This window comes from Lithobates pipiens, unplaced genomic scaffold (assembly GCF_037356315.1).
Source record: "Lithobates pipiens isolate NorthernLeopardFrog02 unplaced genomic scaffold, aLitPip1_a1.2 Scaffold_3, whole genome shotgun sequence".
NCBI lineage: Eukaryota > Metazoa > Chordata > Amphibia > Anura > Ranidae > Lithobates > Lithobates pipiens.
In genome coordinates this window covers 33,652,399-33,679,039 of record NW_027507790.1, presented here as the reverse complement: position 1 = coordinate 33,679,039, position 26,641 = coordinate 33,652,399, and the positions used below count along the sequence as shown (strand labels likewise).

Here is a 26,641-nt window from a genome sequence, read left to right as displayed (position 1 = left end):
CTTAACTCTGGGAGGACTTTATAGTATGTCCTCCCAGAATTCCGCTCTCTCGCACGCGCCTGTTTACCACGTGATCGATCACTTGTAAACAAACCAGCGTCATGTTATGCTGGTTCCTCCCTCCCCTCTCTGTACCGATCGATACAGTGAGAGGGGAGAGATCGATGTCAGCAGTGCTGTGGGCTCGATCTGCAGTGCCCACAGTACTGCTCACCGACAATTAAGCCCTCAATGCCCTGCCAATACTCTGCAATACTCTGCAATACTCTGCAATACTCTGCAATACTCTGCAATACTCTGCAATACTCTGCAATACTCTGCAATACTCTGCAATACTCTGCAATACTCTGCAATACTCTGCAATACTCTGCAATACTCTGCAATACTCTGCCATAAATTGGCATACCCAGCCATACTCGGTGATATTCTGCGATACCCAGCCATGCCCTGCGGTACCCGGCCATGCCAGGCCATACCCTGCGATACCCAGCCATAGTCGGTGATACTCGGCCTCTATATGTGGCCAGGCTGGGGAAGTCACACACGTGTTATCGCCGTACTCAGGAGTAGGAGAATCTATTTTGGGGTGTCATTTTTGGTATGTACATGCTATGTATTAGAAATATTGTATAAATGGACAACTTTGTGTTAAAAAAAAAAAAAAAAAAATGCATTTTAACCACTTCCTGCCCACCGGCCGTCATATGACATCCTTTCCTTTGTGCGGGGATATCTGAATGATGCCTGTAGCTACAGGCATCTTTCAGATATCTGCTTTTTCAGCCAGCGATTCCCTACACCATAAGAACGATCATAGTGGCTGTTCCGCTGCTTGATCGTTCTTAGAGGAGGCAAGAGAGGACGTCCAACCCCCCCCCCCCCCGCTGCCCTCCGGTACTTCTACCAAATCGCCAACACGATCAAAGCCAGAATCGTGTTGTGTTTTTTTACATTTTTTTTATTTTTTTATTTAAGGCTTCCCAGCCTAGAGGTGAGATGTGGGGTCTTATTGACCCCATATGTCATTGTAAAGAGGACCTGTCTTGCCATATTCCTATTTCAAGGGATGTTTACATTCCTTGTAATGTGAATAAAAGTGATCAAAAATCTTTTTATTTTATTTTTTTTATTTTTAAAGTGCCCCTGTCCCCATGTGCTCGAATGCAGAAGCGAACGCATACCTAAGTCCCGCCCACATATGAAAATGGTCAAACCACCCATGTGAGGTATCGCTGCGAATGTTAGAGCGAGAGCAATAATTTTGGCCCTAGACCTCCTCTGTAACTCAAAACATGTAACCAGTAAAAAAAAAAAAATGAAAGCGTCGCCAATGGGGATTTTTAGGTAGCGACATTTGTCACCATTCCACGAGCGTGTGCAATTTTGAAGGGTGACATGTTATCTATTTACTCGGTGTAACTTTATCTTTCACATTATGTAAAAACATTGGGCTAATTTTACTGTTTTGTTTTTTTTTAAGCGCAAAACTTTTTTTACTAAAAAAAAGCGTTCGCAAATACCGTTGCAACGACCATATTCTCTAGGGTCTTTGCGAAAAAAAACAAAAAATATATGTTTGGGGTTCTATGTAATTTTCTATCAAATAAATGATGGTTTACATGTAGGAAAGAAATGTCAGAATTGGCCTGGGTGCTCCAGAACGCCTGATGGCGCTCCCTGCATGTTGGGCCTCTGTATGTAGCCACGCTGTGTAAAAGTCTCACACAGGTGGTATCGCCATACTTGGGGGGGGTAATGGCAGAATGTGTTTTGGGGTGTAATTTAGGTATGCATATGCTGTGTGTGAAATAAACTGATATGACACTTTTGTGAAGAAAAAAAAAAAAATCTTGATTTTTTTGCAAAGAATTGTGGGAAACAAATGACAACTCCAAAAAACTCATAATGCCTCTTACTAAATACCTTGGAATGTCTTCTTTCCAAAAAGGGGTCATTTGGGGAGTATTTGTACTTTTCTGGCATGTTAGGGTCTCAAGAAATGAGAGAGGCTGTCAGTACATCAGGTGTGATCAATTTTCAGATGTTGGCACCATAGCTTGTGGACTCTATAACTTTCACACAGACCAAATATGCACCAATTTTTACTTATTTTAACCAAAGATATATGTAGTAGTATAAATTTTGGCCAAAATTTATGAAGAAAAATTACTAATCTGCTAAATTTTATAACGGAAACTAAATTTTATTTTTATTTTATTTTTTACAGAATTGTCGTTCTTTTTTTCTTTTATAGCACAAAAAAACAGCGGTGATTAAATACCACCAAAAGAGAGCTCTATTTGTGTGTAAAAAAAAAAATAATAATTCATATGGGTACAGTGTTGCATGACTGAGTAATTGTCATTCAAAATGTGAGAGTAAGTGCCCAGGGGTTAAAGGGGTTGTGAACTTTGATAGTGCAGCAGCCCCCAGAGCTCCCCTTTTACGTACCTAAACCTGATCATTATGAGGGAGAGCAAAGCAGCTCCAGCTTTTCCCGCTTTTTGGTCTTTCTTTCTTTCTTTCTTTCTTTCTTTCTTTCTTTCTTTCTTTCTTTCTTTCTTTCTTTCTTTCTTTCTTTCTTTCTTTCTTTCTTTCTTTCTTTCTTTCTTTCTTTCCTTCTTTCTTTCTTTCTTTCTTTCTTTCTTTCTTTCTTTCTTTCTTTCTTTCTTTCTTTCTTTCTTTCTTTCTTTCTTTCTTTCTTTCTTTCTCTTTTTCTTTTTCTTTTTCTTTTTCTTTTTCTTTTTCTTTTTCTTTTTCTTTTTCTTTTTCTTTTTCTTTTCTTTTCTCTTTCTTTCTTTCTTTCTTTTTCTTTTTCTTTCTTTCTTTTTCTTTTTCTTTCTTTCTTTCTTTCTTTTTCTTTTTCTTTTTCTTTCTTTCTTTCTTTCTTTCTTTCTTTCTTTCTTTCTTTCTTTCTTTCTTTCTTTCTTTCTTTCTTTCTTTCTTTCTTTCTTTCTTTCTTTCTTTCTTTCTTTCTTCTTTCTTTCTTTCTTTCTTTCTTTCTTTCTTTCTTTCTTTCTTTCTTTCTTTCTTTCTTTCGATACTTCGTCACAAATCATATTTAACCCCAATAAGAACAACTAATATATAGTTGGGTCAGGCGCTCGGACAACCTAAGCGATACTCTCTTGGTGTTCTCCAATATCTCATCCCAGTCTGACGCCACTAAGGGGCCAACATACTCTTCCCACCTGATTCTAGCAGTGTCAGTAATTTGCAATACCACATGGGCTCTCAGTATATTTATACATGGTCGATATTAATTGAGATGGATTTTCTCCTACTATCACATCTACTAGGGACAAAGTTTGTGGGTTTGGAAAGCCTTCCGCAAATTGAGTTCGGAGGGCATGCCTCAGTTGTAGGTACCGGAATAACCTATGGGTTGGCAGTTCAAACTCTTCCTTCAATGTTTGGAAGTCTCGCACTCCGAGTGGGGTAATCACTTGATACAGGTATAGTATCCCCTTAGAGGCCCATAAGTCAAAGTCTGGAATCGGAGTCCGTTCTTTTAGTTGGAGGTTGCACCACAGGGGGGGGGGGGGGGTGTGTGTGCATGAAAAAAGTCAGCGCTGGTAATCTTGAGCGATATCTCCCAGATCTATTTCTGATGGATAAGTATAAGGCCTCAATTGTTGGCCCCCCCCCACGAATATTACTTGAATGGGAGAATGTGTGCTATGGCCCGAGCCCTCACATATCAAATTTTGGTTTCTAATCCCGTCTCATTTATGTAAGTGGTAAAAGTGCGATAATTGAGCCCCTATGTAATATGAGCGAAAGTCTGGGAGGGCCGCACCTCCCGACGAAGTTGGGTTCTCAAGAGTAATCCATGCTAATTTGTGTCTGTTCATTCCCCATGACCCCTAGTGGGAGATGCGACCAGGCTTGCGTACAGGCTTTTAAGAATGAGAATAGGGGTTCTATGTTGCTTTTTAATATAATCCCTGGGCTCCCTGGTAATTTCGATCTCGGAAACTCTATTTAATGGGAGGGAGGCTGAGCAGCTATCTGGTGGGGACAAGTCCAGTGGCGAAATTTGTGACTTGGACCAGTTTATACGCAGGCCTGAGTGTTTACCAAATTCCTCTATGACCTGGAGGGCAGTCCACAGAGACGGTCCTGTATTTTCCAAATACAGAAGTGTATTGTCTGCATATAAGCTTACCGTCTCTAACAGAGAGCCCTCCCGAAGACCTTGAATTTCTGGGTTCGTTCTGAGCAGGACAGCCAGGGGTTCTGCAGCTAAAGCATATAATTGGGGGAATAACTGGCAGCCCTGCCGAGTTCCCCGCCCCAGAGGGAAGGGATATGATAGTCATCCTTTTACTGCCACCCGGGCTCTGGGAGATAGTATAGTAGTTTTTCCCATTTGATGAAGCTTGGGGCCAAATCCAAATTGTCCAAGGCATTCCCATAGATAACCCCACTCTATCGAATCGAACGCCTTAGCGGCGTCTAGCACTATCACTGCTCTCATTCCCACTGACTCATGACCCGCTTGAAGATTCATGTGTAGGCGATGAATGTTCAAGGCAGTGTTTTTTTTCCAGGCATGAATCCCGTTTGGTCCGGGTGAATAAGGGATAAAATAACTGAGACGGGTGGCTAGTACTTTCGCTAGAATTTTCATATTGGCCTGTAGCAGCGTGATATGGTGATAGGAATCAGGATAGTGGGGGTTTTTACCTAGTTTGGGAAGTACAATGATTACTACTTGTCTTAGAGAGTCAGGGAGGGACTCGGACTCATATATGGTTATACAGCCTCATAAGTTCAGGAACCATTACTTCCGAGTATTGGGCATAAAAGTCCAATGGTATGCCATCCTGGCCTGGGGCTTTAGCTGGAGCCAGGGATGCCCTTGCTAGAGCAATTTCATCTTCATTGAGGGGGGGCTTCAAGATCATTGGCTTGCGTTTCAGATAGCTGGGGGAGAGGCACCCTATGTAGGTATACCTTGGCCTCAGACTCAGGTGGTAACCTGGGAAGTGTATAGATTGGCGTAATACGCAAAGAATATCCCTGCCACCGCTGGTGGATCAGTTACGGGTATGCCTTGTAGGTTTGTTAGGGAAATGACCACTGGGGGCCTAGAATCCTGATGGGCCAGGTATGGCAAGAGCTTGCCCGCCCCCTCACCCTGCTCAAACACTTGTCTGATAAAGAAAAGCTTTTGTATGGCCTTTTCATAATGTAGTTGATCAACTAGGTGCGTTTGTTGTTTGAGTGGGCATTTGCGGGTGTAGGGTCAGAGGTGTATGCGGTGGTCACTGACTCGCAGAGGCCTGTTGTAACACTGGTTTAGTTTTATATGAATTCTTCAATCTGTTAATATGCCTTGAGTAGAGCGAACGTGCAATTTGAAAGCCTCCAAGACCTGGCCCACAGGTGCTGTGTCTTGGTTTGTGTGAAGGAAAAACCGCCATTCACCCTGTATGCCCTCCTGATCAGTCAGGGCGGACAGCCAGAATGAATGGAGGCACCAGGTTTTGGGACCATCTTATTGTGTTAGGCATAAAGTTGCCCAACATGGGGCATGGTCAGATAAAGATGCAGCAAGACATCCGAGACCATAATAAAGTCTATTTGTGACAGAGGAGTGTGACGCAGAGAAACATGAATATGCATGCCTCTCTGGATATTTATAACGCCATGAGTCTGTTGATGAAAATTCTGTGAATGCACGGCTTAAACGAGTATCGTTAGGAAGCTGTATTGTCTGGTTTGGGTGCAGTCTCTTTGGCCAGGCTAAAGACCATATTGAAATCTCCAAGCCAAATAGCCGGGATCGTGGGGTGCTGGGCCATAAACTAGAGTTCTTCAGTAATCACCTTGGAGTTGTAGGGTGGAGGGATGTAATGGGCTAGGATGAGACATTGTTCCCCATATAATACACAGTGTAAAAATATATACCTGCCCTGGGGAACTGATTGTAGAGAGAATTCCAAATTGAGTAGTTTTGGCTATTAGGATAGATACACCACAGGAGTACGAAGTATAGGTAGCATGGTATGCCCAGTTGACCGGTGACGTGTGTTTCCACCAGTATCACAATGTCTGCCCTTTAGGATTTGAGACAGCCAAATATTGCAGTACGCTTTTGCTTGTTCCAGATCCCACGGACATTCCAGGTCAAAAGTTTTACTTTGGCCACTTAGTGGTCAAAAGGAATATTTGCAGGAAGGGAGTTGGATCAGTCCTCAGGGCTAGGTTGTACACCCAGCAGAGATGAATGTACCTTTTTATAGATTCTGTCTATACCACAGATTGCACTATACATATTCACAACTTGTGCAGCATACTACTCTACAAACAAAAAACAACCAGAATATACCTAATCTCAATGCCCCCCTCCCAGCTCTCGGCTGCCCAATCTTAGCTGGCTCATAGTACCCGTAACAATTAGAAAATTTACGTAGCATAATGCAACTATCTACGGAGGTGAACATTCGCTGGAGAGGTTCTCAGTGGTGGGACTTGAGTTTTCTACACCGTTCAATGATGTTAATTCGTGAATTGAACATGCCATGAGCTCTCTCGTGATATAAACATAAGTGAGGCCCACCAGAGCAAGTCTCTCTGCCACCTTTCGTTTCAGCAATTATTTCAGGAGTGTGTCGGCAAGTGAATGTCAAAGTAGAATAGGGCACCAACGAATGAAAGGGCCACATAGTGTGATTGTAAGCATAGCAACAGTTCCAGTAATGCTAACATTGTCAAGGCCAGTGAGGACAAGTCGGTGTGAAAAACAGTGTAACAGAACTCCAATTTAGAGAAAAACACCCCCTCCCCTATGCCAGGAGGTACTAGGGGGAATAGCATTGATTCCCCAACAGGAGGCATAAGCCCGCCGACCCAGTTGCATACAGGGTCTGGGTTTGTGTACTCACGGTTGGTGTTTCAAAGTCGCTTGCGGGCTGGCCGGTTCCTCTCCACATCCGTCTGATCCAGCCAGGCCGCGGCCAATGTCGGCTCTAGGCGGCCAAGTAAGCCTGGTCCTCACCCACCACACGGAGCTGAGCTGGAAATAACATGGCGTACTTTAGATGGTATGCCCGAAGTCGCCATTTAACTTCTACGAAGCGGGAAGGCTGCTTTTGAACTTCCGCTGAGAAGTCAGGAAAGACTGATATATGCCCGTTTTGAAACGGGATGTTTCCTAATTGAGCAGTTTCGCACTGAACATGTGGGGCTCCTTCGGGTGGCAGGCGTGCTGTCATCCGGTGGGCACGTTCGACCACAAAGTTAGTGGAGAAGGCATCCCTGCAGTATGTTTTGGTCAGGAGGTTTTCCAAAAAGGAAGCTGGGTTAGGATTGCTGAAGGAGAAGAATTTGAGAGCGGAGCTCTGCTCACTTTCGTCTTACACCATCGCTGTCCAGGCCATGCCTCCTTACCCCTTTTATTTAAAATGAATCCTGCCATTTGCTCACCTGCTGTCTTGGGATGACAACTATACTCTCTTCTCCATAACAGAGGAGGAGTATTGTAGTTCACAAAGCTAGCAGGGAACAATGCAAACTGATAACTTTTGCTCTCTACCTCTAAACTATCTGCTTTCTAGATCTTGTTTAACCACTTTCAGACTGGACCATTTTGCTGGCTTAAGACCAGACCACTTTTTGCGATTCGGCACTGCGTTGTTTTAACTGACAATTGCGCGGTCGTGCAACGCGGCTCCCAAACAAAATTGATGTCCTTTTTTTTTTTTTTTTTTTTTATTCCCCCCCCCCCACATAGAGCTTTCTTTTGGTGGTATTTGATCTGCCGATGTACATCGTCGTGCGCCAGTCGGGAACTGGTTAAACCAGGTTTGGTGTGTGTTTTTTATTTATTTATTTTTAGGGCCAGTACTATTTTTTTTTTTTTTTTTTTTGCCTGCCTTTCAGGCCAATATTGGGTGCCGATATTCTGTAGATTTACACTTTAAAAAAATAAAATAATTTAAAACGCTTTTATTTCTGTCGCAAGGAGTGTAAACATCACTTGTGACAGTAATAGGCAGTGACAGCTACCCTAAGACCACGCTTATCCACCTCAAACAAGGTGGCCTATGAGTTTCTAATGTTATCAAATACAACCAGGCAGCTCATATTATACATGCTAAAGTGGATGGTCCCCTTTGGGTGCTTTTAGAGAGATTATATATATATATATATATATATATATATATATATATATATATATATATATATATATATATATATATATATATATATATATATATATATATATATATATATATATATATATATATTTATTGGAATCGCCATCCTTTGGATCAAATAGTCCCTGTTGGGTAAGCCCATCCATCTATCCCTATAACATTCCCAGATGACCTGGGATTCAGTCAAATATTTTAGTTCTGCTTAATCTTGGAGTATACGTGGCTATTCCAAAGCTTATGATCTCTTCTCTGGCTCCCAGGTTATTTCATGGGCAGATACAGTATATTGTCTAAGTATTAGCCACCTTCCAGAGAGCAATGTATTTAAACTGCCTTTGGATTGTGAATGCACACCGCTTTCTCAACTTTAAAAAAAAAAAAAAAAAAAATGCTCATGCTAATTACCCTCAATCCCTTTAAAATAATCTCTTACTTTATACCATCAATCTCCTTCTCTCCCACAGTACATAATTACATTCAAAGATAGCACCATGACCATAATGCTACAACCAATTGGAAAAGTGCTAAATCTGGTTCACTATTTCTAAATGTGCGCTTTAATATCACGTGACGGGAAGCTGCTTACAAGGTCCTCACGTGATACTTGGTCCTCTTCAGAATATCCCGTCTCAACCCACATATCCCAAAACTTGTTTTTAGGAGTTATACTGCATAAACAGATATCATATTTGGTGGTCTTGCCCCTTCTGTAAATCTTCATCCAAAAAGCAGATTAAAAATTATTCTCTGTGCTTTTCAATACTCTGGTTCATAGGCTTGCCTTTTTTATTCTGCTAGTCTAGGAGGATTACACCTCTTGCCTGTACTACATACCGAAATTGATACTGAAATAACTTGTGTAGCACCATTTCTTTGTCACATACTGTTTTTAGATGCTGCAGAAATGGATGTAACAAAGATAGATAGATATATATATATATATATATATATATATATATATATATATATATATATATATATATTTTTTTTTTTTTGAGCTATCAGAAAATTCTGATAAAAGCTTAATAAAATGTATAAAGTATGAAACTGTTTGCAGTAAACTAGCTGATACATAGAAGTTGTAGTATGTGGGAAAAAAAATATTCAAACATAAGACTGCTTTATAAGCCTCATTCATTTATTACTACGATTTATGTTTTGTTAAAGCTCCTCCAGTTGTCCAGAAAATTGCTTGGCAAGAGACTCTTTGAAATGATGATGAAGATGACCTTTTATGGACAGTTTGTTGCTGGAGAAGACCAGGAAGCTATCAAACCAATAATAAGACGGAATCGTGCATTTGGAGTTGGCTCTGTCCTAGACTATGGTGTGGAAGAAGACCTTACTCAAGAAGAAGCAGAAAAGAAAGAGATTGAGTGAGTATTTTAAAATCAACTCTTAAAGGTCATATACAAATTTGAAACCCCATAAAGGGGTATTTCTGAGGCCACCAATATACTTGCCCTCCTGGATGTATGTGCCTAGTGGTTGACCAAAAGAAATGTTGTATGCAATGAAGAATGACTGGCTCCGAGTCGAATTAAAGATAGGCACATTTGCTTAGGTACTGAAAAAAATACTTTGTGTGGCTGTTTAAAGCATGTTTCTCTTTATTTCACCGACCGACACAGCTCCTCTCTGTAACTAAATGGGTTTGTTAGCCTGCCATTAGGAGAACTAGGCAAAAATTGTAACGCAATACACAGAACTTTAGTCCCGCCCCGGGGGGCGGACCCTGTGCTAACAACCCTAACAGAGAAAAGGATTTTATGGTGAGTACAAAAATCCAATTTTTTTGATAATGTGAAACCCACATTTTTGATTGTATTAGGGTTAAGGTTTTGGTAGATGAGGTGCACTCCTGCTTGAAGTTAGGGCTGTCACCATCTGCTGGACTTGAGGACACCAGTATTGGATTTCTATCCAAGATTAGGAAACCTAATATGTCCTTTGCATTTCACCACTTACAACCCCTGTCAAAAAGTATGGCATTGCCACGCTTGGAAAATGTTCATTTAATTGTGTAGCACAAAAACTAATCACAGACATGCATCAAAACTATTTTTATTTAACATTCCAACCTCATGGCTTTAAGAAACCCTTAAAAAAAAAAAAAAAAAAAAACCTGTAGTCAAGTTGCAACATACAGAAAAGACCAACAAAATCCATCAACACCTACACACAAAAAAAAAGTTTACAGTGGGCTAAAGTAAAGTAATCGTGGACTGAGAATGACTGGATGAAAGTCAAATTCAGTGATGAATCACCAATTTGTATTGGGCAGGGTGATGATGCTAGAACTTTTGTTTGGTGCCATTTCAATTAAATTTAAGAAGATGTCTGCCTGAAGAAACCATGCCAATTTCCACAATCGATGTCCTTAAAGCGGGAGTCCGCCGTTTTTTAAAAAAGCCAGCAGCTACAAATACTGCAGCTGCTGACTTTTAAAATAATGACACTTACCCTCCTAGCGCGCCCGCGATGTCGGCACCCGAAGCCGATCTATCGATCCGTGTGTTTCCCAGCAGGCAGCGGGGGACCTTCGGAAAGGGGCGTAGATTCTGCGGAAAGGGGCGTACCTTCTGGAGAATCTACGCCAGAAGTGGGTGCAGATACCTGTACTGTACAGGTACCTGCACCCCCCCCTCCCCCTGAAAGGTGCCAATTGTGGCGCCGGAGGGGGGGAGGGTTCCAATGAGCGGAAGGTCCACTTTAGGGTGGACCTCCGCTTTAAATCTTCAATAAATGCAAAATTGAGAATTTGGAGACTTTTTTTTTTTTTTTTTTTTTCTTCTTACTCCCATCAATTGAAAGGATGTTTGGTGACCCTTTTTTTTTCGGGGATGATAATGCATCTTGCCATAGGGCAAAAGCCGTGAAAACTTTCCTTTTAAGAAAGAGACATATAATGTCAATGGCATGGCCTGCAAATAGTCTGGACCTCAATCCAATTTAAAATCTATGGTGGAAATGAAAGAAAATGGTCTGATTGAATGATTAATGAAGAATGCTGTTGGTAGTTAAATCCATGCCTCAGAGAACGCAGCTGTTTTAAAAGCCAGAGGTGGTGCAGCAAAGTACTAGTGGTGGATGTGTGTGGGTTGTGTTATTTTTTTTTTTTTTTTTTTTTTTTTCACTTTTCTATACAATTAACCAAGTAGACTGTCCACCACATATATACTGCGGCAGGGCAGCTTTATTGCGCAAAACAACGTACCTTTACACTTATGCAATAGATGGTGTTTGCGTGTGCCCAGGTACAGTGGACTTGATGGCCACCGGCGATCGATTCACAGAGTGGCAAAACGGGGATCTGCATCTGTAAACAAAGCAGATCCCCGTTCTGACAGGGGAGGACAAGGCAATCGTCTGTTCCTTGTAATCGGGAACAGCGATCTGTGTTGTGCCAGTGAACCCATCCCACACACAGGGAACACAACCATTTGATCGCCCCTAGAGTTAACCCCTTCCCTGCCAGTGTCATTTATACAGTAATTGGTACATTATTTTTTTATTTATTTTTTATAGCACTGCTCACTGTATTGGTGTCACTGATCCCCCAAAAAGTCTAATTTAGGGTCAGATTTGTCCGCCGCAATGTTGCAGTCCCACTAAAAATCGTTGATCGCCGCCATTACTAGTAAAAAATAAAAATCCATAAATCTATCCTATAGTTTTGTAGATGCTTTAACTTTTGCACAAACCAATCAATATATGCTTGGGATATGTATTAAAGCAGAATGTAAAAAAAAATGTGCTGTACAAGGACTCGCTAGACAAAATGTATACCTCACTGCAGTATACAGGAGGCCTACCACAATAAGTGGAACATGCCTGATATATCTGGCTGTTTTCTGCCTTGACAAATCCTTATGTTGAGGATGTCCAGTCTCCTAAGACCACCACTGCGTCCATTTTTGAGTCCATGGAGGGACACACAAACTTCTACAGGCTAGACAATGGCACCCTGACTGCCATTGGGTATCTGGTTGAAATCTTTGAACCCATTGTCAGATCCTAGGCTGGTGCACGACAATGCCTGGCCTCATGTTGAGAGTATGCAGCCAGTTCCTGGAGGATGAAGGAATTGTTACCAATATATCAAATGGCCCCCATGCTCGCCTGACCTAAATCTAATAGAACACCTCTGAGACTTTTTGGTCAGTACGATGCTGCCAGGTTGCATCCAGGTTGTTCGGGAGCTCAGTGATGCCCTGGTCCAGATCTGGGAGGATGAACCCCAGGACACCATCCGTCGTCTCATTAGGAGCATGCCCTAATGTTGTCAGGCATGCATACAAGTGGGGCCATACAAACTATTGAGTATCTTTTTTGAGTTGCTGCAATGAAAATCATTTTTTCACTTTGAGTTTTGGAGTGTCTTTGAATTCAGCCCTCTGTAGGTTGTACTTTTTTTTTTTTTTTTTTTTCCCACGCCAGGGGCATCCACCTCTAGGCAGGGGCGATGGCCTTTGCCGTCCAGACTCTATGGGAAGATCCCAGGCACAAAGGAGGACCTGGGGCTGCAAGTCTGCAAAGTACCAAAGCTTCGTCGTGAAGAGGCATCTCCTCTCACCAAGGTGGGTGGAAGACTTCTGAAGTACTCAGAAGTCTGGTAAGGGTAAATTCAGGACAGGTGGACTCTCTCCACCGTATCCCTAGGATACAAGCTAGAATTTCGAGAGTGTCCACCGTCCCATTTTCTCAGATCAAATGTTTCCAGGGATCCAGGCAAAAGACAATTCCTTTTGCAAGTATTACAGATTTAGTGGCTCAAGGGGCGATCATACAGATTCCCAAAAGAGCGCAAGGTTTGGGGTTTTACTCAAACCTATTTACGGTAACAAAACCAAATGGAGATACCAGACCAATTCTAGATCTACAGACTCTAAATCAATTCATGAGGATCCGCTCCTTTCCCATGGAGTCAATCAAGTCATTTGTTTCCATCCTGCAGGGGGGAGAACTTCTGGCATCCATCGACATCACAGATGCATATCTGCATGTCCCTATATTTCCTCCTCACCAGAGGTTTCTGCGGTTTGAAGTAGAACAGAAGCATTTTCAGTTAGTATCCTTACCCTTCGGGCTTGCTACAGCACCTCGGGTATTCACAATGGTTCTAGCCAGGATAAGGGAACAGGGCATAACTGTCTTAGCTTTCTTGGACAATCTATTATTAATAGACCAATCAGTGGCTCGCTTAAAGTAAGGTGTCGCTATTACAAGCAGTTACCTGGAAAGTTTGGGTTGGATTCTCAACCTAAAGAAGTCCTCCTTAAAGCCATTGAAAAGGCTGGAGTATGTGGGTATAATCATAGACACAGCCCGGAAGAGGGTGTTCTTGCCTCCCGCAAAGATCAACTCCATACAGGAGCTAGTGAGAAGGATCAGGTCAAAAATCCTTCAATTCACCTTTGCATGAGGTTGTTGGGGAAGATGGTAGTTTAATTTGAAGCAGTTCCCTATGCCCAATTCCATTCAAGACCATTTCAGAACAGTATCCTGTCTGCTTGGAACAAAACTATTCAAGCTTTGGACTTGCCAATGCGGCTATCCCCAAATGTGCCCCAAAGCCTCAGTTGGTGGTTACTATCCCGGAACTTACTGAAGAGGAAATACTTCAGACCAATTATCTGGAAAGTAGTAACGACAGATGCCAGCCTGTCAGGCTGGGGAGCAGTACTAGAGAAGACGACTGTCCAAGGACGAAGGTCAAGAACCGATAAAACCTTGCCCATCAACAGCCTAGAGATTTGGGCAGTGTATCTGGCTCTAAAGACCTGGACTTCCAGGTTAAAGAATTGTCCTGTCAGGATCCAATCCGACAATGCCACGGCTGTGGCATATATCAATCACCAAGGGGGCACCAGAAGTCTCTCAGATCTAAGTCGCCAGCAGTTATTCCCGGGGGAATGGTCTCTTCACCCCAAAGTGTTTCAGGCTGTTTGCCAAAGATGAGAGACTCCGGACGTAGATCTTCTAGCGTCCAGATTTAAAACAAAACTGGTCAACTTTGTGTCCAGGACAAGGGACCCACTAGCATACGGAACAAATGCGTTGGTGACCCCGTGGGATCAGTTCTCACTGATCTATGCATTTCCCCCGATTCAGTTGCTGCCAAGACTTCTTTGCAGGATCAAGCTGGAAAGAAAGTCGGTGTAATATGGTAGCACCAGCATGGCCCAGAAGGTCATGGTACACAGAGATCGTAAAGTTGACAGTGGAGGCTCCATGGCTCCTCCCACTAAGGCCAGACCTGCTATCTCAGGGGCTGATATTCCATCCTTCTTTACTAACGCTAAATTTAACGGCTTGGCTATTGAGACCCACATTTTGAAGAAATGTGGGCTTTCCGGGTCGGTTATCTCTACTTTGATTAATGCTAGGAAGCCAGCTTCTAGAGCTATATATTAGTCTAGAAAGCTTATGTTTCCTGGTGTGAATCCAAGGGTTGGCACCCTCGGAGATATATCATAGGCAGAATTCTTGCCTTTCTACAGTTAGGCATAGAGATGAAGTTGGCCCGGAGTACTATTAAGGGCCAAGTCTCAGCCTTATCAATTTTATTTCAAAGACCGCTTGCAACGCATTCTTTAGTCCAGGGTTTCATGCAAGGAGTACTGCGGATTAATCCGCCAGTTAAATCGCCCTTAAGCCCTTGGGACTTAACTTTGGTTTTGTCTTACAAACACAGCCTTTTGAACCATTACAGCATATTCCTTTTAGTCCTTTTGACAAGGAAGCTGGTGTTTTTGGTTGCTATATCCTCAGAAAGGGGGGTGTCAGAATTGGCTGCTCTTTCTTGTAAAGAGCCATATTTGGTTATTCATGAGGACAGAGTGGTGTTACGCCCTTGTCCAGGCTTTTTGCCAAAAGTGGTTTCAGGCTGTCATCTGAAGATATTGTCCTGCCTTCTCTTTTCCCAAGACCATGTTCTGGGGAAGAAAAATCACTACATTGTCTTGATGTAGTGAGTAGTGAAAATCTATTTGAAGAAAACTGCTCAGATTCTTAAGACTGTCTTATTTATTCTGCCAGAGGATCCTAAAAAAGGACCGGCAGCGTCGAAATCTACTGTCGCTAAGTGGATTCTGCAAGTTATAATTCAAACTTATGATTTAAAGGGAAAGATGAAAGATTCCCCCCTTTCAAGTTAAGGTGCACGCTACCAGAGCGGTTGGTGCTTCTTGGGCAGTGCGTCACCAGGCCTCCATGTCTCAAATCTGCAAGGCCGCGACTTGGTCTTCAGTACATACATTTGCAAAATGTTATCAAGTAGATGTAAGATGGAATGAGGATGTCGCCTTTGGGCGCAGTGTGCTGCAGGCAGCAGTATTCGTCCTCAGGTCTGGGGGTTACCCTACGGGTTGTCTCCCTCCCCTCTAGTAGCATTGCTATGGGACATCCCACCAAGTAATTACTTGAGGCTCCGTGTCCTATGATGTACGATAAAGAAAATGGGATTTTTAAAACGGCTTACCTGTAAAATCCTTTTCTTGGAGTACATCATAGGACACAGAGCTCCCGCCCCTCTGTTTTTATGGGGTGAGAGTATATTACTTATATTGCTTGGCTACAAAAACTGAGTGCTCCTGGCAGGAGGAGGGGTTATATAGGGGAGTCAACTTCCTGTATTGGTATCAACACCTGAAGGTAGGCCCATAACCCACCAAGTAATTACTTGAGGCACTGTGTCCTATGATGTACTCCAAGGAAAGGATTTTACAGGTAAGCTGTTTTAAAAATCCAATTTTTTAGATTGCGTCCTGATCTTAACGTAGAAATAAAGGTAAAACTTTTTTTTACCATTTGTAGATAATGAGGGTTGCAACCCCTTGACAGTTTTTTGCCTTTTTGTGCTCCATTTGGGAGATTTTCCTTCTCTTCCTGCCCCATAGCTAACCAGGAAGTGAGAGAAAATTTCTGATGCGAGGCTCTCCGCCCCCCCCCCCTCTCCCCCTCTCTCTCTCTGCCGTTTAATGGTTGAGTGACTGAAAAGTAATAAAGCGGAATCAAGCCATGCAACTGGCATTTTCAGAAGTTCCGTAATGACCTACATACAGTGTTTCTCCATGTACAAGTTAATTTTAGCTTCATGTGTAAAAAAACAAAAACTGGTGAGCTAGGTTTTCTCGTCTATATCATGATTCGGAGTTTTTTCAGAAGTGGTGACTGAAGACTTTCAGGGTGCCTGGTGATTACAAAATTGTGCACTGCACAAGCTGTTCTCGTGTGGGATTTTGAAGGCCAAAGCAAATAATTCTGCTCTGGAATCCTTTTTATCTTCTTACCAATTGATATTTCATGTTTTGATTTGCATGTGCTGAAGCGGAGTGTAGAAATAATGTCTATAGGAAGATTAATCAGCCGCAGTCGCAAGATAGAAAACCTCCTCCAGCCTTCATCCATGCTGCCAGACAATTCCGTCTGCTTATGATGAATGCACATCTTTGTGCAGCAAAATATCATAATGCACATATTGTAATAAAGGAAAGGAAAATTAAATATTTTAAGCAATCATATGTTTCTAAAAAAGCAAATTGCATACTCAGACTAAACATATTTTGGTCCTTAAAGCTGAACTGCTTGTTGGACACTTTAAACACTTGATTGCATTATTAGGTTTACTAAAAAGCACTTTGTGTATGGGTTCTTTTGTTTTTTATATCCATTGGTTTTAATATCCATGTGGTACCCAGTTATCAATATTCAATACAAAATTCCCTCCATTGTCTGCATTGGTAGTGTTTGAAGTTTGATTACATAATTTGGAGGCCACGCACATCAGAAGGGGGCGTGTCCTCTAACGTAGGGTGTATGTGTGTATGTATGTGTGTATGTGTGTATGTGTGTATGTATGTATGTGTATATGTATATATTATTTTTTTTCTCTATCGCACGGCAAACCCAGCATTATTACAGTGAGAGGTCGAGTCACTGCGCATGCGTGAGTCGCAGTGGCCAGACAATAATCTGGGACCTGCGATGTGTCCTAGAAGATTGCAGGGAGGGAAGGTTCACCTAGGGGGAGAGGAGGAGTCGCCTAGGTGGCCAGAATATGGAAAGAGTAAGTGGGACAGAGTACCTCTCAACACCAGGTACCCCCCAAAAAAAAATTACATGCCAATTGTGGCATGACAGGGGCGAGGAATATGCAAAGAGGGAGTTCCACTTTTGGGTGGAACGCTCTAAACACACCTTGAAAATTCTGAGGTCACATGGAAAAAGTTGTTATGGTCAGATGAGACTATAAAATGTAATTATTTGGCCTCGACACCAAATGATATGCCTGGCGATAATCCAGTACGGCTCACCATCCAAATAACATTCCTACAGTAAAGCATGGATGTGGTGATATCCTGTTATGGCAAAAAGGTTGACCTTTCAACATGACCATGACCCAAAGCTCACTGTAAAAATGACCACTTGGTGGTTGAAGGAGAAAAAGGTGAATGTCCTTGCATGGCTTAGTCAGTGCCCAGACTTAAACCCCATTGAAAAGACTTGAATACTGCAGTTCACAAACGGTCACCAGAAGATATGCAAAGAAGAGAGGGCAAATATTGCAAAGTCTAGATGCGCAAAGTTAGTAGCGATATATTCCAACAAACTATTGTATTTAAAGCAAGAGCTGGTTCAACAAAATACTGACAAGTGGGGTGATCCTTTTTTCCAAATCTGCGATTCTGTTGATTTTTTTTTTTTTTGTTTTTTTCTGACATGTTGGTGTTATCTTTCATTTGGATGTTAAAAGTCGCACTATTAATACAGCTGGATTAAAAAGGAAATGGTGTATGTCTTCATTTCCGGTTGCAAAGCAACAAGATGTGATTCTTTTAAATGGGGGGGGGGGGGGGTGAGGAATTGTTTTCTATAACCACTGTCTGTGGAAATCTGTATACCATTTGGAGAAAATGCATTTTAATTGTTACTCACCAGGAATGTGGTCAGACTGGATGTACAATTAATTCTCAAAACCTGGGAGTTAATTAAGAAAGACTTCATATTTATTTACATTTTCTAATTTTGCCGACGGGTAAGGCTGTTTCATCAACCTCAGTAACACTATTTTATCCAGGCATTTGACTGTATAATTTCTAGGAATTGAAAATTGCTAAATAAATCTTGTGTAGTAAATATATAATCGGATGATATTGTACCACATATATCAAACGCAGAAAAAATCTCCCTATAAAGACAACAGTGACTCTGCCTTCGCCTCTGAACACCACTGTAAATAAGAGAAATGGATGGGAAATTATTAAAACTGAAGCACCCAATCCACTTCTATTATTCATCTTTAAAGCTTAACAACAAGCTGAAGAGAGAAGTTGATTGGTTGTCATGCACAACTACTCCAGGTTGTGGCTACTCCACTTTTGATGAATTCCCTTGATGTCTAGATGTGATGAAACACTTTGGGTGAGGCTACTGGTGTGATGTCATTTTTTGCTCTAGGTGGAGGAGTGCATCTCGACATTGTTGTTATTAAGAGGTAATTTTGTTCTGATGCGTGATTCATCCACAGGGACACAAGTAAGTTCTTTTCACAGCAACTCTGAAATAGTGGACTTAATCTCAGAGTGTGGATAAGTGCACCTTTTTTATGCTTTTTTTATTTTTTGCACATACCACAGCGTGATACACAATAACTTTTATTTTGTGAATATTTTATTGCACAGAAGAATTGAATAATGCACTTTGTTACATTCTTTATGCATGTAGGGTGATGTATAGTTCTATTTTAAAAAATAAATATATAAAGTATAATTTCAATCTGCTGTCTCGTTCCTGACACCAAGAGGTTAAAAAGGTGACCGGGAGGGAGCTCCAACACACAGTGATTGGCCACTTTGTTCTTGCATGCTGTGTGAAGGACAGTTGACCTGTCTCTTCTCTCCAGTCGGCTCTACACTGAGCTCTGCAGAGTAACTTAACCACTTCCCACCCGGCCAATGCATATATACGGCCGGGTGGGAGCCGTCTACTCCTGATAGGACGTTCAGGAACGTCCTTCAGAAGTAGCGGTATCGCGCGCGTGCCCGCGCAGCGGCGCGATCCCGATGTGCTCGTGTCACCCGGACACGGCACATCTCGGATCGGCAAGAGGGCTCTGTGATTGGCCCTCCTGATCACATGACACCCGTGTCCAATCACGGCCGTCATGGGATGTAAACAAACAGCCGGTTGCTAGGCAATCGGCTCTCCTCTCCTCACACGGAAGTAATCGCTGAGGAGAGGAGAGCAGAACGCTGCAGCCGGCTGATGATCAGTGAGTATGGGCTTCTTTTTACAGCTTTTTACTCACTGATCATCAGTGTAGTGTCAACACACAACACACCACACAGTACAAACACAGTCCCCACATATGTCCCCAAAACACACATGTCCCCAAAACATACATGTCCCAATAAAAACACATGTCCCTAATAATAAAAACATGTCCCCCACATATGTCCCACTAAAATCGCATGTCCCAATGATTATCTGCACACATATGTACGTGATCACCTGCACACATATGTACATGATCATTTGCGTACATATGTCCGTGATCACACAAACCAATTATTATACACTTAACGGAATTTTTTTTACCAAAAACATGTAGCAGAATAAATTTTGGCTTAAATTTATGACAAAATTAGATTTTATTGGATTTCTTTTCAAATAGAAAAAAGAAAATATTGTTTTTTTTTTTTTTTTTCCAAATTTCCGTTTTTTTTGCGCTTATATCGCAAAAAAAAAAAACGGAGTCGTGAATAAATAACACCAAAATAAAGCTCTATTTGTGCGAACAAAATGATAACAATTTCATATGGGTACAGTGTAGCATGACCGCGCAATTGTCACTGAAAGTGATAGAGCGATGAAAGCTGAAAATTGGGCTGGGAAGGAAGGGGGTGAAAGTGCCCTGTATTGTAGTGGTTAAGCTCCCCATCTCCTGCTTTCTGGAAGCTCAGAAAAGCTGTATAAATTCTACACTTTGAACAGCTCTGGATAATACTTGGCCGATCAGCAGATGATTTTTCTGGCATGCCCCTTTGACAGAAGCCGGAGGGGATGCTGCACACATGGGCCAAATGTCATCCGCTTTCTATTAAACTGGCCGATAGTTGGCCTGTGTGTACCAGGCTTAAGGGCTGCAGATAAACAGGTATAACATATATGTAGGAGGATTTGATATATCTCTATCACCTGAAACTAGTCTCTTCACTAGGTATATGTAAGGGTTTACAACCATTTTAATTATTGAATTCCGAGATGCAAGTTACACAAAAAAGCCCCCATATTTGGCTTATTACAGTTTTTTTCTTTATCGAACAGAGTCCCAAAACCATTCTTTAATCAACATGGGGGTTATCTGAGAAATGCCTCAATTTTCCTATGAGCTATTTTCATAGAAGAATCCTGGTTATACATTAACATTCACAGTCAAGTCTCGGGTTGTTAAAAAATATTTCCTTGCGATCTGCATGGAAGTAGAATTTCACACTTGATACATTTCTTCAGCTTTATTAAAACCGATCTTCATACAGCTGTAAAAATTTCCACCTCTCCAGCTTATTTCTGAGCTGTGAAGACAGGCTGAAGAAGCAGTGGAGCATGCCACCTTTCATGTATATCTCTGTATACATATTCATACATTTCATACTTTTTGTCTAATGGTTTCCAATCCTGTCTCATTTCTAGATTTTAATATTCTCGTTTCAATGATACTCTCTCTGTCCCACAGCATTCTAGTAACAATAGCTGAAGATTGAAATCTTCATGGCATTTGAGTCTAAGGATTGCTGCGATTGAAATCATTTATTACCTGCGTAGCAAGGCTTTCTAACCTCTGCCCTGTTTCATCAGTGAGGTACAAATTGGATTTAAATCTATTTCACATTGGTTACCAGCAGCTTTTAGAAGGGAGTGTGAATTTTGATTTGCTAAGTGTTAATGTTTAAAGCTGTAGTGAGTGCAATGGAGTGGAAATGTAAATCACATTCAGCTTGACCTAAGTGCTTAACAGAAATGGGTCTCTTAACTGCTTTCCCTCCCAACTTACTATCACAGCTTGGCTATTGTTCTGTTTGAGCAGAACAGCCCCTGAAATGTCATAGGCTTATAGGGTGGTAGTGGTTTATTGGGAGCACATTGCATGAGTACAGGCAGTTCATATCTAAATAAATACCCAAGGTTTCACTTTTATATTGGCAGCAGTATTTGTGAATGTGCTAAACTAACTTTTTTTTTTTTATTAAAAAATCTGCACCTGTGCTGCCTATTTAAAAAAAAAAAAAAAAAGTTTTTTTGAGACATTGACAAACAATAAGGTGGCGCTCATGGGGCTTGGAAGGGGAGCAGTCAGTGATGAGGTTTATTTTGATAAGGCACAACCTCAGAGAAAGTCGAGATTGTTTCTTGCCCTTAGTGTTCACCTTTCCAGATGACGTGGTTGGTTATTACGATGAGGTCAGGCAACAGATAGGGGTGCAGTTATCAAAGCTGAGAAGGCCAACGCTCATACCAGAGTTTCACTATAAATTAGGGCTGAAACAACTAATCAATTAATCGACAACAAATCGATTATGAAATTAATCGATCGGCCATTAACATAATGGGGTTAAAAAAAAAACTAAAATTGGTCCTTTTTTATAGTACAAAAATCACTACTGTAAATATTTCACTGTTCTACAGTAAAAAAAAAAGTTAACCCCTTCCAGTAGTGATTATCTGCTTTTTTTTTTTTTTTTTTTTTTTTTTTTTGTACTATAAAGGGCTAATTTTAGTCTTTTTAACCACATTATGTTACTATTAGGCCGCGTACACACGGGCGGACTGTATGGCCAACTTAGTCCGTCAGACAATCCGACAGACAGTCCGTCCTACTTTCGAATGAACGGACTTGACCACACATGATGATCAAACAGTCCGTTGAAAGCTTGCGCGATGACGTGTACAGCACGTACGACGGGACTAGAAATCGGAAGTCCAATACACAGCAATGCAACCTTTCGCCGTGTAAATCCTTTCTGAGCATGCGCCATACTTAGTCCGTCCAACTAGCCTACTCACGAGCGGACTGTCCGCTGAAACCAAAGTTGGACGGACAATATTACAGAAATTCCGAAATACTTAGTCCGCCAGACTGCACGCTGAAAGTCTGCTGAAGCCCACACACGAGCGGACTGTCCGCTGAAATGTGTTTCGGCGGACTAAGTTGGACGGACAGTCCTCTCGTGTGTATGCAGCTTTACTGTTAACGTCTTAGCCTGGTTCACATCTGTTTGGTGCTTTTTGCAGAAACGCACTACAGTTAATTTACATGGTTTCCTATGGGACACGTTCATATCTGTGCTTTTTTAGCCACTGCATATTTGGAAAGGTTCAGGGCCTTTTAACGCAAAACTGCTTTTTTTTGGTTTACTATACTTCAATGGAGAACCTGCAGAAAAGAAAGTAATGTGTTTTTGCAGCAATTTGTGTTTTTAAAAAATAAAATAAAAATCTGCCCCCAAAAAAATGCAAAAAACACAAATTGCAGTAAAATCACGTGTGCAAAAATCTTTGTACATTCGTTGAATGAATTCTATTTCCAAATTTTCCAGTCGCTGTGGTTGAAAATGAACGTCAATTTGACGCACTTATTATTTTTTTTAAGGTGATTAATCGAAACAATCGGCCAACTAATCGATTATAGTTTGATTATATTAAAATAATCGCTAGTTGCTAGTTCTTTAACCCCTTCAGATCTGCTCTATAGCCAAATGATGGCTACAGCGCAGATCTGCTTTGCCAGAAGGCCATAAATGCAAGCTCGCCACACCCCCTGCAGGTCCTGTGTGGCACGCGCTGTGATTACCCGAGTCAATGATAGTCGAGTGATCGGAGTAAGGGGTCCCCCCCCCCCCCCCCCCCCAAGGACGTGATCAGCTGTTGGCCAATGACAGCTGATCACGTGATGTAAACAGAAGATCAGTAATCCTTCTTCTTCTTCTTTTTTTTTTTTTTTTTTTTTTAACAGCGTAAGGAGAAGAAAGTCGCTCACCGGCTTCTGTTGAAGGGACATTGGTGCCTCATCACTGCCAGTGCCAATCAGTGCCTTATTGCCACCTAGCAGTGCTGCCGATCCATGTCACCAGTGCCACCTCATCAGTGCCATCTATTAGTGCCCATCAATGCAGCCTATCAGTGTAGCCTCATCAGCGTACATCAATGAAGGAGAATTACCTGTTTGCAAAATTTATAAAAATAAATAAACACAAACCCATTTTTATAGTGTTTGTGTGTTTTTTTTGTGGGGAAAAAAAAATGATAAAAATGTAGTTTACGTACAGTGTTGTATGACTGCACAATTGTCATTCAAAGAGTGACGACGCTAAAAGCTGAAAATTGGTCTGGGCAAGAGAGGGGTTTAGGTGCCCAGTATGCAAGTGGTTAAAGGGTAACTCCACTTTCGTGGGAGAAAAAAAATAGCAAAGAAATAATATAGCACATATGATTGCAACAAATCGTTTTGGAATTGAATGTTATTAAAAATGACCTTTTCATTTTTAATCTGCAGCCATTGTAATTTTCTAAGCATATATTTGCAATATGGTTAACTGGAGTTTGCTGCACACAGAGTGTGTACTGAACACTCCCCAGAAACATAATTTCCTGCTTGCATGATTAGTTCACCAATTTTCCCAGAAGTCTGTCTGAGATTCAAGTCAGATTTCAGGCATCCCTTGCAACCAAAATCTTATTTTTTGAGAGATACTTTCAATAGGAACCTGTCTAAATGGATGCAGGCCCAGCAGATTCCTCATTAGTGCCCTGCTGCTGCCACACTTGACAGTTAATTATGAAACCACTCCCATTAGACACACTCAGAACAGAGGCCCAGAGAAACGCACATGGATTTCTTCACAATAACAAAATTATTTTTACAACATGGTCTTGAATGAATTCGTTAGGAAAATAAACGTTTCAAATTTACAAATATTGGTTGCAAGTAATTGCCTGCTTTTTGTAGGCGTATTTTGTAGTGTAGTGTCCCATAGAAAATGTTCATTCTAAACGGAAAGTAAAGGTTTTCTGACAATGCTGTTGGGGTTTACTCATTTATGCAGAGCAGAGTGTGGTGTGTGTGTGTGTGTGGTGTGTGTGTATGTATATGTGTGTGTATGTATGTGTATATATATATATATATAATATTCCACATAATTTTCACAACAGTGAGTACACTCTTCATGTTTTTGTAAATATTTTATTATATCTTTTCATGTTACAAAACTGAAGAAATGACACTTTGCTACAATGTAAAGTAGTGAGAGTACAGCTTGTATAACAGTGTAAATTTGCTGTCCCCTCAAATAACTCAGCACACCGCCATTAATGTGTAAACTGCTGGCAACAAACCTCAGTACACGTCTGAGTGAAAATGTCCAAATTGGGCCCAATTAGCCATTTTTCCCTCGGTGTCTTGTGGCTCATTAGTGTTACAAGTTCTCAGGTGTGTTAAATTTGGTGTGATCGCTCGCTCTCTCATACTGGTCACTGGAAGTTCAACTTGCCACCTCATGGCAAAGAACTCTGAGGGTCTGAAAAAAGAATTGTTGCTTTACATAAAGATGGCCTAGGCTATAAGAAGATTACCAAGACCCTGAAACTGAGATGCAGCATGGTGGCCAAGACCATACAGCGGTTTAACAGGACAGATTCCACTTTTAGAACAGGGCTCTCCATGGTCGACCAAAGAAATTGCGTGCACGTGCTCAGCGCAATATCCAAAGGTTGTCTTTGGGAAATAGTGGCGGTCAGCCGGTCAGTGCTCAGACCAACATGCCACACACTCAAATTTTCCTGTGGGCTGATGAGACCAAGATAAACATATTTGGTTCAGATGGGGTCAAGCGTGTGTAGCAGCAACCAGGTGAGGCGGGGGTCAAACATGTGTAGCGGCAACCAGGTAAGGAGTACAAAGACAAGTGTCTTGCCTACAGTCAAGCATGGTGGTGGACGTGTCATGGTCTGGGGTTGCATGAGTGCTGCCGGCACTGGGGAGCTACAGTTCATTGAGGGAAGCATGAATGCCAACATGTACTGTGACATACTGAAGGAGAGCATGATCCCTTTGGAGATGGCCTGCAGAGCAGTGATTCAACATTATCACCCCAAACACACCTCCAAGATGACTACTGCCTTCCTAAAGAAGCTGAGGGTAAAGGTGATGGACTGGCCAAGCATGTCTCCAGACCTAAACCCTATTTGGCATCTGTGGGGCAGCCTCAGACGGAAGGTGGAGGAGCGCGAGGTCTTGAACATTCACCAACCCTATGATGGTGTACTCACTTTTGTTGCCAGCGGTTTAGACATTAATGGCTGCGTGTTGAGATATTTTGAGGGGACAGCAAAGTTGCACTGTTATACAAGCTGTGCACTCACTACTTTACATTGTAGCAAGGTGTAATTTCTTCAGTGTTGTCACATGAAAAGCTATAATAAAATATTAACAAAAATTTACACACACTATTTTCAAAAGTATTGGGACACCTGCCTTTACACTTACATGAACTTTAATGGCTTCCCAGTCTTAGTCCGTGGGGTTCAATATTGAGTTGGTCCACCTTTTGCAGCTTCAACTCTTCTGGGAAGACTGTCCACAAGGTTTAGGAGTGTCTCTTTGGTAATGTTTTAACCAGAATTGCATTTGAGAGTTCAAGCGCTGATGTTTGAGAAGGCCTGGCTTGCAGTCTCTGCTCTAATTCATCCCAAAGGTGTTCTATTGGGTTGAGGACTTTGTGCAGGACAGTCAAGTTCCTCCACTCCAAACTTGCTAATCCATGTCCTTGTGTATCTTGCTTTGTGCACTGGTGAGCAGTCTTGTTGGAACAGAAGGGGCCACCCCCAAACTGTTCTCACAAAGTTGGGAGCATGAAATTGTCCAAAATGTCTTGGTATGCTGATGCCTTAAGCGTTCCCTTCACTGGAACTAAGGGGCTAAGCCCAACCCCTGAAAAACACCACACCATAATCCCCCCTCCACCAGATGATTTGGACCAGTGCACAAAACAAGGTCCATAATGACATGTATAAGCAAGTTTGGAGTGGAGGAATTTAACTGGCCTACATAATGTCCTGACCTCAACCTGCTAGAACACCATTGGGATGAGTTTGAGCGGAGACTGGAAGAATGGGCACACATTCCCATGGACACTCTTAAAGCTTGTGGCCAGCCTTCCCAGAAGAGTTGAAGCTGTTATAGCTGTAAAGGATGGGCCAATTTAATATTGAACCCTATGGACTAAGACTGTGATGCCATTAAAGTTCATCTGCATGTAAAGGCAGGCATCCTAAGGCTACTTTCACTTTTTGGCTGCTAGTGGGGTGCTTTTTACCCCCCAAAAAAGTAAGTCCAGTTTTGCAGCACTTTTAAAGTGCTTTTAAGATGCTGCCCATTCATTCCAATAGGGAGGAGGTTTTGGGAGAGTTAAATG

At 41.8% G+C, this 26,641-nt stretch overlaps 1 protein-coding gene across 1 annotated transcript in view; it reads left to right on the top strand.

Annotated features, from left to right (window-relative positions):
- The window catches only part of PRODH (proline dehydrogenase 1), a 255,515-nt gene that overhangs the window by 21,961 nt on the left and 206,913 nt on the right, over positions 1-26,641 (top strand). The window contains exon 2 of the mRNA XM_077461427.1: positions 9,336-9,544. Coding sequence (XP_077317553.1) covers positions 9,336-9,544 — 209 coding nt within the window. The remainder of the gene's footprint in view (positions 1-9,335; positions 9,545-26,641) is intronic.